We start from the raw sequence: 15,442 nt of genomic DNA, 5'->3' as shown, positions 1-15,442 counted from the left end.
ATGTTTTGTCTCAATTACACTCCACCTGCAATGCACTGCTATCATTTTTCCCTTCCCCCATTAGCCTTACACACCACATACTTCATACTTCTGAATTCTCCCTCCTCAGAACCTTTTATTCCATCTCAAAGATTTTAATCTGAGCCTACATTCCTTCTTTAATCTAGCATCTACTAATTGACTTTGAAGTTGAGCTTTTCTCATTCAGGCTTTGGCACTTTCAAGAAAACATTTGGCCACATTCAACTATTTATCTCTTTTCAATCCAGTGATGTTTTATTAAATTATAATGAAATAATTTTAGAAGTTTTAAAAATTAAATGTGATCATTTATTATAGGGAGTGAAGATATCAAGATATATTTTAGTGGCATTACTCTCATCCATATTTATGCAGAGTAGTGTCAGCAGAAATTAGCATTAAATACATAGTGGAATATATTTCCTAATACATCTGTAAATGTGTAATACACCCAATCGGGAATAAACCTAAATAAAGCAGCATTTGGTATTGCTTATCTCTTCCACCTACACTGAATACCAGAGCGTTAAGTGGTTTCTAATGCTCCTATGTATAAAAACATCTAAAAGGATTCTTTGTTTTAGATTTCTCTAGAAAGAAAATGATTAAAAATGAATTATGAAATAAACTATACAATTGAACAGTTAAATATAATTCTTGGTTGTTTTTTTAATGCAATTGAAAGGTATTTCAACAAAAGTCTTTTCCAGATTTATTTATAAATTCTATGATCTGTGAACCTGTAACTTGTATAGTGATGTAGGAAATATTACTTCTCATTTGCACTCTCTGCAAAAGCTGACATTATTGTTCTCTGTTCTTCCTGAACATCTCTTGTTTTTACATGGCCCCAGCATTTATCTCTCTCTCTCTCTCTCTCTCTCTCTCTTTCTGAAGCTTTAAGGCGGAATTTAATGTTCTTTATTGTTTAGAAGGAAAAGAATTACTACCGGATAAATACCTTTTCAAGAAACTTCCTGTTTATGTGAAATCGTTCATTGATTTGTGCACCTGTGAGTGTGTGTGTGTGTTACAATATCAGACATCTTGGATAATAGCACAAACCCATATTTTATCTTTTTCTTGTTTAAACTTGTTATTTCAGTATGTTGAGGTTACTTTGAAGCTTATTTTTTCTTCTATGGCATCATAAGTACATTAACTTTGAGTTTATCATGTAATTATTCCAACTGAGAACACTAGCTTTGCCTTTTAACTGTCTCTTAGGTATTTCTTTTTTTTTTTTTTTGATTAATTAATTCATTTTTGCCTGTGTTGAGTCTTTGTTGCTGTGTGCGGGCTTTCTCTAGTTGCGGTGAGGGGGGCTAATCTTCGTTGCAGTGCGTGGACTTCCCATTGTGGTGGCTTCTATTGTTGCAAAGCACCAGCTCTAGGCATGCAGGTTTCAGTAGTTGTGGCATGTGGGCTCAGTAGTTGTGGCTCGCAGGCTCTAGACCGCAGGCTTAGTAGTTGTGGTGCACAGGCTTAGTTGCTCCAAGGCATGTGGGATCTTCCCGGACCAGGGATCGAATCTGTGGCCCCTGCATTGGCAGGCAGATTATTAACCACTGTGCCACCAGGGAAGTCCTCTCAGGCATTTCTTACTAACCACATTTACTGTGTGTGGGAATTTGGAAAATAAGATGCCCAGTGGACCCTGACAGATTTCTAACCTTTGCTCCAGAAACTTAATGTTCCTTGTGCCTCCCACTATTCATGGAGAGACAAAACCAAATAAGGTATGACATATTCTTAAAAAGTTTAATATATGGTTGGGGTATGTGGAAGGGGTCAAGAGAAGAGAGATAGTGACATTTGAGCTGGATTTCAAAAATTGCTGGATATCCACAGGTGGGGACCATGGGAAGACAATTTTAAATAATGTCCACAACATGATTATTTCTGACGGCACTAACTGGAAACAATCTAAATGAAAAAAAAGAGAGTAATGATTATACATTATTGTATATTCTATTGTAATTAAACACTAACTTAATGACCCAAGAAATCACTCAAAGATATAGTGTGTTTACTAAAGTTTGTAGGCAACTATGAATATTATATATATAAAACATACATATTAATTCCTTTAAAAAGACTTGATTAAAAAACATTGGAAGGTAGGATTGTACAGAATTTTATTTCTTTTTAACACATGAATGCATCTTTAAGTTGTACCTTGTAATTTTTTAAAAGAAAAAATATATGTCTATAAAGAGATGTGTAGACAACCTTTATTTCTGTGAAACTCTATGTGCAATCGTGGAACTGGTGCGAACCAGAATTGGAGGGGAAAATAGAAAGCAGGGAGAGACTACTGTGCTTGTCCAAGTGAGACAAAATGAGGGTAGCAATACCTGGAATGAATTGAAACTAAAAATGAACAGTAAAGAATCAAGAGTACTTGCAAGGTTTTTAGTCTAAACAGCAGGAAGTATGGAAATTCTAGAGATGTGGGCACTACAAAGAGAAGAAAATTAGTGAGGGTAGATGAAGGATTCTCTTATTTGAGATTGTTGGTAGCATCATCACGCAAAGTCCGGCAGAATGTTGAAAATAAGATTCTAGGTTTAGGAAAGGGCAGAATTCCAGATATGTATTTGAGTTGCATCATTATAGGTGCAATTCTGCAGGGTAGAAAGGACAGAGGAGATGTAAGCATAGAGAGGGTTGGAACAGAGGTTTCCAAGTTATTTTGTGCCTTGGAGCCCTGACTGTGGACCCCTTCTCAGAATAATGGCTTTACATACATAAAATAATTTATGAATTAATATAGGTAACAATTAGTTTGAAATAGAGCTATCAAAATATTTTTTTAAAAATAACTTAAAATGTGATATATTAATATGAATTGTACTTATTAATATATTAGATAATATATTAATATACTCAATTTAGTGGGGTGTAATAACTGCCATAATTCAAATACAATGATCACTCTAAACAACATTTAAGGAGATCTGAAAAACTTTAATGTGATATAAACTGTCTATGTTTTCCAGTGGTGCCAAAGTCACAGTACTGCTAATACCACTATGCTTTGTAACTACAGTAATATTTTATGGAAATACTAAACTTATGTTTGAAGTTAGTTAGATGCCCTTTCTTATCATGCAAATTCACAGACTCCCTGAATTGTATGCACTGACTCCTTGGTGGTCCATGATTAAGAGCTTCTTTAGAGCAAGTGCATGTGGGAAGACATAGATTCCTAGAGCTGGTTTGGGACATAGTAGAATATATTTGGTTGTGGAAACTTCCCAGCAAGGGCATGTTTGTGTTAATGTGCAGTAATGCCAAAGACAGCATTATTTTTAAGATCATAGACTCCAGGCGAGAATGCCATTTTAAACACTACTTAAACCTTCTGTGCCTCAGCCTGTCTATTTTTTAATCCTCAAAGGGTTATTGTGAGGATTAAATGTATTAGTGTTTGCAGTACGGCCTGGTGCATGTTAAGCACTATATAAAAAGTATTTATCAAATAAATAAATATGCTCAGGTTAATCCTCAAGCTGACTGAGCCATGCAATTAGTTACAGGTTGCTTCTAGCGTAAAGGTCTTCTGAGCCAGTGAAATAGACAAAAATTGAGAAGACAGAGAGATAGGAAAAAACAAAACAAAACTAGGAGCATGCAAGTCAGTAGGAAATGAGTTTTTAAGGGAGATAACTCAGAAGAACAGATGCTACTTGGAGGTCAAGGACTAAGCCTGAGAACAGATATCTGGATGGGTATTGGTAATCAGTAATTAGGTCATTGGTAGTCTTCTGGAAAGGATCCAATATATGGACAGAAGCAGATGCCAGACATCAAGCCATTTATTGAATAGGTTGATAGGAACAAAAAACCAGTGAATTGGATTACTTTGCTCAAAAGTCAGTTCATGAAAGAAAGGAGATTGAAAATTTATCAGATTTAACAGAAATGACCTAGATGGTACAGGGGAAGTAATCAATGAAGGGAAAGATTGTAATTGATGGAGAAAGAGAAGGAGCAAACCATTGCTAGAACCAGGTCCTGATTAATGTAGGAAAGAATGAGACTTATGTAGAAAGTTTCACCTGGGACTAAAAAAGAGGTCAAATCCTTTTGAAGCTGGAGGCTACAAGGAGAAACAGATGAAGGTAGCCAAGTGTTATGATCAAATTAAAAAGAACACCTAGGAGGCCTCTATGCTGGAGGATCCTTCACGCATAACAGTTGTGGAAGAAATATTCACAAGAATAGAGAGTGCGGAGAAAGATGGAAACCCCCTCAGGGTGAGTGAGAAACTGGTTTTTTTTTTTTGTGATAAGTGGGCCTCTCACTGTTGTGGACTCTCCCGTTGCGGAGCACAGGCTCCGGATGCGCAGGCTCTGCAGCCATGGCTCACGGGCCCAGCCACTCCATGGCATGTGAGATCTTCCCAGACTGGGGCATGAACCTGTGTCCCCTGCATTGGCAGGCGGACTCTCAACCACTGTGCCACCAGGGAAGCCCGAGAAACATTTTTGATTGATTGCTACAGGAAATGCAACAAGCATCTAATTAGAGATTAATATAAATATTGTCAAGTAGCTATGGGGACTTAGTTGGGCTAAAGAGGATAGTTAGATTTCATCCTAAATATCACTTCCCTAGGTACATCCACATTGATTAAACTCCCAGCATATGTTTAATTATCCCTGCTGTGTGATTTCATTGTGCCCTGCATTTATATAATTATTTTTTGTTGTATTGCTAGAGTGTAAACTTTTTAAGGGCTCCATTTTGTTCATTCGTATACACATATTCAAAACATGGCACATAAAGGATATTGAATAATTTTTTGCTTTTAATAAGTGCCTCTTGGGAGATGGGTCCAAGATGGCAGAGTAGAAGGACATGCACTCACTCCCTCTTGTTAGAGCACTGAAATCACGACTAACCGCTGAACAATCATCAGTGGGAAGACACTGGAACTCACCAAAAAAGATACCCCACATCCAAAGACAAAGGAGAAGCCACAATGAGACGGTAGGAGGGGCACAATCACAATAAAATCAAATCACATAAGTGCTGGGTAGGTGACTCACAAACTGGAGAATGATTATACCACAGAAGTCCACCCACTGGAGTGAAGTTTATGAGCCCAACATCAGGCTTCCCAACCTGGGGTCCTGGCAATGGGAGGAGGAATTCCCGGAGAATCAGACTTTGAAGGCTAGCAGGATTTGATTGCAGGTCTTCGACAGGACTGGGGAAACAGTCACTCTTGGAGGGCACACACAAAGTAGTGTGCACCTCAGGACCCAGGGGAAGGAGCAGTGACCCTGTAGCAGACTGAACCAGACCTACCTGTGAGTGTTGGACGGTCTTCTGCAGAGGTGGGGGGTGGCTGCTGCTCACTGTGGGGACAGGACACTGGGAGCAGGAGTTCTGGGAAGTACTCCTTGGTATGAGCCTTCCCGGAGTCCATCACTAGCCCCACCAAAGAGCCTGTAACCTCCAGTGCTGTGTCACCTCAGGCCAAACAACTAACAGGGAGGGAACTCAGCCTCACCAATCAGCAGACAAGTGGATTAAAGTTTTACTGAGCTCTGCCCAACAGAGAAACACCCAGCTCTACCCACCATCAGTCCCTCCTATCAGGAAGCTTGCACAAGCCTCTTAGATAGCCTCATCCACCAGAGGGCAGACCACAGAAGCAAGAAGAACTACAATCCTGCAGCCTCTGGAACAAAAACCACATTCACAGAAAGATAGACAAAATAAAAAGGCAGAGGACTATGTACTAGATGAAAGAACAAGATAAAACCCCAGGAAAACAACTAAATGAAGCGGAGATAGGCAACCTTCCAGAAAAAGAATTCAGAATAATGATAGTGAAGATGATTGAGGACCTTGGAAAAAGAATGGAGGCAAAGACTGAGAAGATGCAAGAAATATTTAACAAAGACCTAGAAGAATTAAAGAACAAACAAACAGAGATGAACAATACAATAACTGAAATGAAAAATAGAAGGAATCAATAGCAGAATAACTGAGGCAGAAGAACAGATAAGTGACCTGGAAGACAGAATAGTGGAATTCACTGCCACAGAACAGGATAAAGAAAAAAGAATGAAAAGAAATGAAGACAGACTAAGAGACCTCTGGGACAACCAACATTCGCATTATAGGGGTCCCAGAAGGAGAAGAGAGAGAGAAAGGACCTGAGAAAATATTTGAAGAAATTATAGTTGAAAACTTCCTTAACATGGGAAAGGAAATAGCCAGCCAAGTCCAGGAAGCACAGAGTCCCAGGTAGGATAAACCCAAGGAGAAACATGCCGAGGCACATAGTAATCAAATTGACAAAAATTAAAGACAAAGAAAAATTATTAAAAGTCACAAGGGAAAAATGACAAATAACATACAAGGGAACTCCCATAAGGTTAACAGCTGATTTCTCAGCAGAAACTCTACAAGCCAGAGGTGAGTGGCATGATATATTTAAACTGATGAAAGGGAAGAACCTACAACCAAGATTACTCTACCCTGAAAAGATCTCATTCAGATTTGGCAGAGAAATCAAAAGCTTTATAGATAAGCAAAAGCTAAGAGAATTTAACACACCAAACCAGCTCAACAAAAAATGCTAACAGAACTTCTCTAAGTGGAAAACACAAGAGGAGAAAAGGACCTACAAAATCAAATCCAAAACAATTAAGAAAATGGTAATAGGAATATACATATAGATAATTATCTTCAAAGTAAATGTATTAAATGCTCCAACCAAAGGACATAGGCTCATTGAATGGATACAAAATCAAGACCATATATATGCTGTCTAAAAGAGACCCACTTCAGACCTAGGGACACACACTGACTGAAAGTGAGAGGATGGAAAAAGATATTCCATGCAAATGGAAATCAAAAGAAAGCTGGAGCAGCAATACTCATATCAGATAAAATAGACTTTAAAATAAAGAATATTACAAGAGACAAGGAAGGACTGCATAATGATCAAGGGATCAATCCAAGAAGATATAACAATTATAAATATATAAGATCAGCTCAATACATAAGGCAAATGCTAACAGCTATAAAAGAGGAAATTGACAGTACCACAATAATAGTGGGGGACTTTAACACCTCACTTACACCAATGGACAGATCATCCAGACAGAAAATTAATAAGGAAACACAAGCTTTAAATGACACAATAGACCAGAGAGATTTAATTGATATTTATAGGACATTCCATCCAAAACCAGCAGATTAAACTTCTCAAGTGCATACGGAACATTCTCCAGGATAGATCACATCTTGGGTCACAAATCAAGCCTTGGTAAATTTAAGAAACTTGAAATCATATCAAGCATCTTTTCCGACCACAAAGCTATGAGATTAGAAATCAATAACAGGGGAAAAAATGCAAAACAAGCAAACACATGGAGGCTAAATAATACGTTACTAAATAACCAAGAGATCACTGAAGAAATCAAAGAGGAAATAAGAAAATACCTAGAGACAAATGACAACGAAAACACGATGATCCAAAACCTATGGGATGCAGCAAAAGCAGTTCTAAGAGGGAAGTTTATAGCAATACAATCCTACCTCAAGAAACAAGAAAAATCTCAAGTAAACAATCTAACCTTACACCTAAAGTAATTACAGAAAGAAGAACAAACAAAACCCAAAGTTAGTAGAAGGAAAGAAATCATAAAGATCACAGCAGAAATAAATGAAATAGAAACAAAGAAAACAATAGCAAAGATCAATAAAACTAAAAGCTGGTTCTTTGAGAAGATAAACAAAATTGATAAACCTTTATCCAGACTCATCAAGAAAAAGGGGGAGAGGGCTCAAATCAATAAAATTAGAAATGAAAAAGGAGAAGTTACAACGGGCACTGCAGAAATACAAAGCACCATAAGAGACTACTACAAGCAACTCTATGCCAATAAAATGGACAACCTGGAAGAAATGGACAAATTCTTAGACAGGTATAACCTTCCAAGACTGAACCAGAAAGAAACAGAAAATATGAACAGACCAATCACAAGTAATGAAATTGAAACTGTGATTAAAAATTTTCCAATGAACAAAAGTCCAGGACCAGATGTCTTCACAGGTGAATTCTATCAAACATTTAGAGATGAGCTAACAACCATCCTTCTCAAACTCTTGCAAAAAATTGCAGAGGAAGGAACAGTCCCATACTCATTCTGTGAGGCCACCATCACCCTGATACCAAAACCAGACAAAGATACTACAGAAAAAAAAAATTACAGACAAACATCACTGATGAATATAGCTTCAAAAATCCTCAATAAAATACTAGCAAACAGAATCCAACAGCACATTAAAAGGATCATACACCATGCTCAAGTGGGATTTATTCTAGGGATGCAAAGATTCTTCAATATATGCAAATCAATCAATGTGATATACCATATTAACAAATTGAAGAATAAAAGCCATATGATCATCTCAGTAGATGCAGAAAAATCTTTTGACAAAATTCAACACCCATTTATGATAGAAACTCTCCAGAATGTGGGCATAGAGGGAAACTACCTTAACAAAACAAAGGCCATATACAACAAACCCACAGCAAACATCATTCTCAATGGTAAAAAACTGAAATCATTTCCTCTAAGATCAGGAACGAGACAAGGATGTCCACTCTCACCACTATTATTCAACATAGTTTTGGAAGTCCTAGCCATGGCAATCAGAGAAGACAAGGAAATAAAAGGAATACAAATTGGAAAAGAAGAACTAAAACTGTCACTGTTTGCAGATAACATGACACTATACATAGATAATCCTAAAGATGCTACCAGAAAGCAGCTAGAGCTAATCAATGAATTTGGTAAAGTTTTAGGATACAAAATTAATGCACATATATCTCTTGCATTCCTATACACTAACAATGAAAGATCAGAAAAAGAATTTAAGGAAATAATCCTATTCACCATTGCAGCAGAAAGAATAAAATACCTAGGAATAAACCTACCTAAGGAGATAAAAGACCTGTACTCAGAAAACTGTAAGACACTGATGTAAGAAATCAAAGATGACACAAACAGATGGAGAGATATACCATGTCCTTGGATTAGAAGAGTCAACATTGTGAAAGTGTCTATACTACCCCAAGCAATCTACAGATTCAATGTAATTCCTATGAAATTACCAATGGCGTTCTTCACAGAATTAGAACAAAAAATTTTACAATTCATATGGAAACACAAAGACCCCGAATAGCCAGAGCAACTCTGAGAAAGAAAATGGAGCTGGAGGAATCAGACTCCCCAACTTCAGACTATACTAGAAAGCTACAGCAATCAAGACAATTTGGTACTGGCACAAAAACAGAAATAAAGATCAATGGAACAGGATAGGAAGCCCAGAGATAAACCCATGCACCTATGGTCAACTAATCTATGACAGAGGAGGCAAGGATATACAATGGAGAAAAGACAGTCTCGTCAATAAGTGGTGCTGGGAAAACTACACGTAAAAGAATACATGACAGCTACATGTAAAATAATGAAGTTAGAACACTCCATAACACCATACACAAAAATAAACTCAAAATGGATTAAAGACCTAAATGTAAGACTGGACACTATAAAGCTCTTAGAGGGAAATATAGGAAGAACACTCTGACATAAATCACAGCAAGATCCTTTTTGACCCACCTCCTAGATTAATGGAAATAAAAACAAAAATAAACAAATGGGACCTAATTAAACTTAAAAGCTTTTGCACAGCAAAGGAAACCACAAGCAAGATGAAACAACAACCCTCAGAATGGGAGAAAGTGTTTGCAAATGAAGCAACTGACAAAGGATTAATCTCCAAAATTTACAAGCAGCTCAATATCAAAAAACCAAACAACCCGATCCAAAAATGGGCAGAAGACCTAAACAGACATGTCTCTAAAGAAGATACACAGATTGACCACAAACACATAAAAGGATGCTCAACATCACTAATCATTAGAGAAATGCAAATCAAAACTACAGTGAGGTATCACCTCACACCAGTCAGAATGGCCATCATCAAAAACTCTACAAACAATAAATGCTGGAAAGGTTGTGGAGAAAAGGGAACCCTCTTGCACTGTTGGTGGGAATGTAAATTGATACAGCTACTATGGAGAAAAGTATGGAGGTTCCTTAAAAAACTACAAATAGAATTACCATATGACCCAGCAATCACACTACTGGGCATATACCCAGAGAAAACCATAATTCAAAAAGACACATGCACCCCAATGTTCATTGCAGCACTATTTACAATAGCCAGGACATGGAAGCAACCTAAGTGTCCATAGACAGATGAATGGATAAAGAAGATGTGGCACATATATACAATGGAGTATTACTCAGCCATAAAAAGGAATGAAATTGGGTCATTTGTAGAGATGTGGATGGACCTAGAGACTGTCATACAGAGTGAAGTTAAGTCAGAAAGAGAAAAACAAGTATCATGTATTAACACATATATGTGGAATCTAGAAAAATGGTACAGATGAACCAGTTTGCAAAGCAGAAATAGAGACACAGATGTATAGAACAAAAGTATGGGAAGGGGGAAAAGTGGGGGTGGGGGGTGAACTCAGAGATTGGGATTGACTTACATACATTAATATGTATAAAATAGATAACAACCTGCTGTATAAAAAATTAAATTAAATTTTAAAAAAGAAAATGAGGAAACTAAATTAAAAATAAATAAATAAATGTCTTTTATTTTCTGGACTTACTGTGTATTTTAGAAGAGTCTACACTAACCTAGTAGCTTTGACGAATTTGAAGCATCCATTTCAACTCTAGCAATACCAATTTTGTTAAAAGCAAATTAATGAAACTTCTTCCTTCATTCAGTCTTACATTTTCCTCACATGGTCCTCCATTAACTATCCTGCTCTTTACATCTCATTTGTTTCTTGTTTGTGGCTTACAATTATCTCTTCAGCTTGACCATTACAGGAATTCTTCTTTACTGACCCTTTGCAATTACCCTTGAGTGCAATTCTGTTCTTGACGGGCATCTTGTTCTGTTTCCTTTCCCACCCCATGTGATTCTAAGTGTTCTCAGGAGCTCAGCCCAGGGTAAGGCAATCTGCTTAGCTAGCTCTTCTAATGCATGAACACTGGGTCTGGCAACAAAAGATAAAAAAGAAAAAATAACTCATGTGGTTTATTAAGGGTCAGGAATTACCTGCTCTGATGCAGCAAAATATCTAGAAGGTGAAGGATTCAAGTGGTACATAAAGTTGGACAGGAAGTTGAGAGATGTCAAAAGATAAGTGGTCTTCTATAAGAATATATATAAGTGGAGGATCTAATTGTTACTTCCTTTGAACATTTACTGAATAACCACTGTAATGCATAGCTGCCATGAAGAAAAGAAAGGTTAATAAGGAAGTAAAACTACAGATCAAAGCAGAAGCTTCTAGACTAGACTTTTCCAGGTCTGGTTTTGGATCTTTTAAAACTAATTTTACAGAATTAGTTCAGTATGATATCACTTATATGTGGAATCTAAAAAAGAAAACAAACTGCCCTTTACGCGGTCACGCTGAGCTAGCGCCTGGGCCTGGGATGGGGCCGCAGAGTCCACACACTCACCGCCTCCTGCTGTCTCCTGCTGCTTCCAGACCATGGTCACCAGCAAAGTGAGCAAGCTTCAAGCCTTCGTGAAAATGTGCAAGCAGGACACGAGTGTTCTGCACACCGAGGAAATGCACTTCCTGAGGGAGTGGGTGGAGAGTATGGGGGGTAAAATACCACCTGCTACTCATAAAACTAAATTGGAAGAAAATACCAAGGAAGAAAAAACAGATAGTAAGAAGGTGGAGGAAAACATAAAGACAGACGAACCATCAAGTGAGGAAAGTGATCTAGAAATTGACAATGAAGGTGTGCTTGAACCAGGCACTGATGCCCCTCAAGAAATGGGAGATGAAAATGTAGAGATAACTGAGGAGATGATGGATCAGGCAAATTAAGATCAGGCTGCCATTGATGCCCTAAATGTTGGTGAACTACAGAAAGCCATTGACTTGTTCACAGATGCCATCAAGCTAAATCCTTGTTTGGCCATTCTGTATGCCAAGAGAGCAAGTGTCTTCATCAAATTACAGAAGCCAAATGCTGCCATCCGAGACTGTGACAGAGCTATTGAAATAAATCCTGATTCTGCTCAGCCATACAAGTGGTGAGGGAAAGCACACAGACTTTTGGGCCATTGGGAAGAAGCTGCCCATGATCTTGCCCTTGCCTGTAAGCTGGATTATGATGAAGATGCTAGTGCAATGCTGAAAGAAGTTCAACCAAGGGCCCAGAAAATTGCTGAACATCAGAGAAAGTATGAGCGAAAACGTGAAGAGCAAGAGATCAAAGAAAGAATAGAAAGGGTCAAGAATGCTCGGAAAGAACATGAGAGAGCCCAGAGGGAGGAAGAAGCCAGACAACAGTCAGGAGCTTAGTATGGCTCTTTTCCAGGCGGCTTTCCTGGCAGAATGCCTGGTAATTTTCCTGGAGGAATGCCTAGAATGGGAGGGGGCATGCCTGGAATGGCAGGAATGCCTGGGCTCAATGAAATTCTTAGTGATCCAGAGGTTCTTGCAGGCATGCAGGATCCAGAAGTTATGGTGGCCTTCCAGGATGTGGCTCAGAACCTGGCATATATGTCAAAATATCAGAGCAATCCAAAAGTTATGAATCTCATCAGTAAATTGTCGGCCAAATTTGGAAGTCAAGCATAATGCCCTGCTGACAAATAAAGCCCCTGCTGAAGGAAAAGCAACTTAGATCCCTCATGGATGTCATAATAACACAAACCAGTGTACCTCTGACCTTCTCATGAAGAAAGCTGGGGTGCTTTGAAGATAATCTCTACCCCTCTGCCCCAAATGCAGCTGAAACATTTTACAGTGGTTTTCCATTAGGGTATTCATTCAGATAATGTTTTCTTACTAGAAATTACAAAATTTAAACAATTTTTAAACCTTAAAAATATTTAAAACAAATTAAAAGGGTGTATTAATCCCTACATTTTTCTTTACTAATCATTTTGGTTTTTTCCTTTGAATAAATTAGGCAAGGAAGATACTTCAGTATGGAAGATTTATTGTTCAAGTTTGAGTGAAATAAGATTTATTAGTGGGAGGCAAATGTAACATTTAAATAGATAAAGTTTGAGCTGGATATATGGTTACTGAAGCATTTTGATTTATCTTTTTAATTGGTTTATTATTATTATTTTTAATGATTTTCTTCCATGAAACTATTGGGACCACCAATATTTCAGTAAGACCTGAGTAGGGACTGGAAGTACTTGGCAGGGCAGCAGTAATCTTACTGCATTTTATATAATGTGTACCCTTGTGCAGATGCATTTAAATCTTACACTGTGGTGAAGGGATGATTTTTACACTGCTGCAGTAAAATCAGATTACTTAGCTCTGTTTTTATCTGATATCTAAAATAAATGTTTCATATTACCACATATGGGAAATAAGGGAATACTTTTCTTTTTGTATTTCTATGTTTAAAATGTTCTTTTCAGATCAGAAGATGCCCAACTCTTTGTCTGCTTTCTACTTGTTTTCACATTTTTTTTCCTCTTACTCTTCTTGGGCTAAAGATGATGCTTTTTCACTAGCATCATCACTGCTATCATCTTTCACAGCATAATTAATGCTGGGTTTAATTTAATATGTAATACAAATAGTGGCTACGTAGGGTAATACCCATAATAGCTGTAGTTTCTTACTTGGCCAAGAGATTTCGTATTTAAGTGTTAGATTTCCTCTTTGGTGAAATCTTAACATACCAAAAGATGTTGGAAGAAGGGATTCCCTTTGGTGTTTGGTCTCCTACTTAGGAAATACCTACTGCAGTTAGAGTTTATCTTGTAGTATTAATTTTTGGAGAAGTTTGAATTAATTGATACACAAAGAGGGGAACCTAAATTCCTAATCCAGCATGAACTAAAAAAATTGATGAGATTCATGGTGTTTCTTCATTGTGGAGTTGTCAGCATTGTGAAAGATGCATTGTTCTATTCAGCTCTTAAATACTGCAGCCATGTCTCCACCTCTCCTTATTCCTTCCCTCTCCTCCAAGGAAAAAGAAAATGATAAATTTTCTGTTGTACATACAATTCTTATATTAAATGAGGCTAAGTCCAGGCACTGTACCAGGAATTGCTAGGTTTCTACTTATTATCTTTCAATGTAAAAAAATGCTAGTTTAAAAGCAATTTCAAGGGATGAGAGCCTCTGTACTTATTTGAAGAATCTTATGGTAGGAGCATAAGATTGAAGATTGAAGCATAAGATTGAAGAATCAATGGTAGGAGCAGTGAAGTAAATTCCATGGAATATATTTCTGAAATCATAAGTAAGTTGATTCAAGTTTTTACGCTTTGCTGTACACAAGCAAATAGAAATGCATCTGTTAAGTGAGAAAAAGCTGTATGCTGATTGAGTATGCTTTTTAAAACCCTTTAAAAATACTCAACATTAAAACTTGAGTTTGAGCTTGCTGGTGTTCTTTTTGTTAATATGTGTTCTCCTCAAAATTTCCAGTGTGTGCTGTAATTCAGGACCAGCTGCTTCTGGATTTTTCATTTGATTGACATATTACCTAAGTACCTTCTAACATTGCACATATTACCATACACAGGTAAAAGTAAAATTGGTCTGAAAATGTATCCTGTGCTTTTTAGACTTTTAAGTTAATACAAAGTACATCTTCAAACAAAAAAAAAAGAAAGAAAACAAACTAATGAATATAACAAAAAAGAATCAGACTCACAGATATAGAGAAAAATTAGTGGTTACCAGTGGGGAAAAGGATGGGAGGGGGGCAAGATAGGGGTAGGAGATTAAGAGATACAAAATACTACATATAAAATAAATAAGCTACAAGGATCTATTGTACAATATAGGACTATAACCAATATTTTATAATAACTATAAATGAAGTATAACCTTTAAAAATTGTGAATCACTATGTAGTACACCTGAAACTTACATAATATTGTACATCAACTATACCTCAATTAAAAAAACAAATTTCTGGGACTTCCCTGGCAGTCCAGGGGTTAACACTCCGTGCTTCCACTGCAGGGGGCATGGGTTTGATCTCTGGTTGGGAACTGAGATCCCACATGCCTCATGGTGTGGCCCAAAAAATAAAAAAAACAAATTTTGCAAAACTAGTTCGGTGCAACATACATTTATTGAACATAAAGTAAAATTATGTTTGTTATTTTTGCATGATAGGGAATCTACTCTGTGTTACGTTATTTGTGTCTTTCTTTTATCATTCTTGATTGTGTACACAAGAGTATATGCAGACTATTTCTTTTTTCTTTTTTTTTTTTTTTTTTTGCGGTACGCGGGCCTCTCACTGTTGTGGCCTCTCTTGTTGTGGAGCACAGGCTC

The 15,442-nt window shown here is 37.2% G+C and overlaps 1 protein-coding gene across 1 annotated transcript; it reads left to right on the top strand.

Moving 5' to 3' along the window:
* Nucleotides 1-11,632: 11,632 nt before the first annotated feature.
* LOC111179924 (hsc70-interacting protein) lies at nucleotides 11,633-12,769 on the top strand. Its single transcript, XM_030759929.2, is given in 1 exon segment — nucleotides 11,633-12,769. A coding segment is annotated over 1 exon segment (1,107 nt). The 5' UTR covers nucleotides 11,633-11,647; the 3' UTR covers nucleotides 12,755-12,769.
* Nucleotides 12,770-15,442: the final 2,673 nt, after the last annotated feature.

Source organism: Delphinapterus leucas, chromosome 1 (assembly GCF_059928025.1).
Source record: "Delphinapterus leucas isolate spDelLeu-1000000601 "Yukka" chromosome 1, BTC_Dleu_Yukka2, whole genome shotgun sequence".
Lineage (NCBI taxonomy): Eukaryota > Metazoa > Chordata > Mammalia > Artiodactyla > Monodontidae > Delphinapterus > Delphinapterus leucas.
Note: the sequence above shows the minus strand (reverse complement) of the source record. Positions and strands in the feature narration are given on the sequence as shown.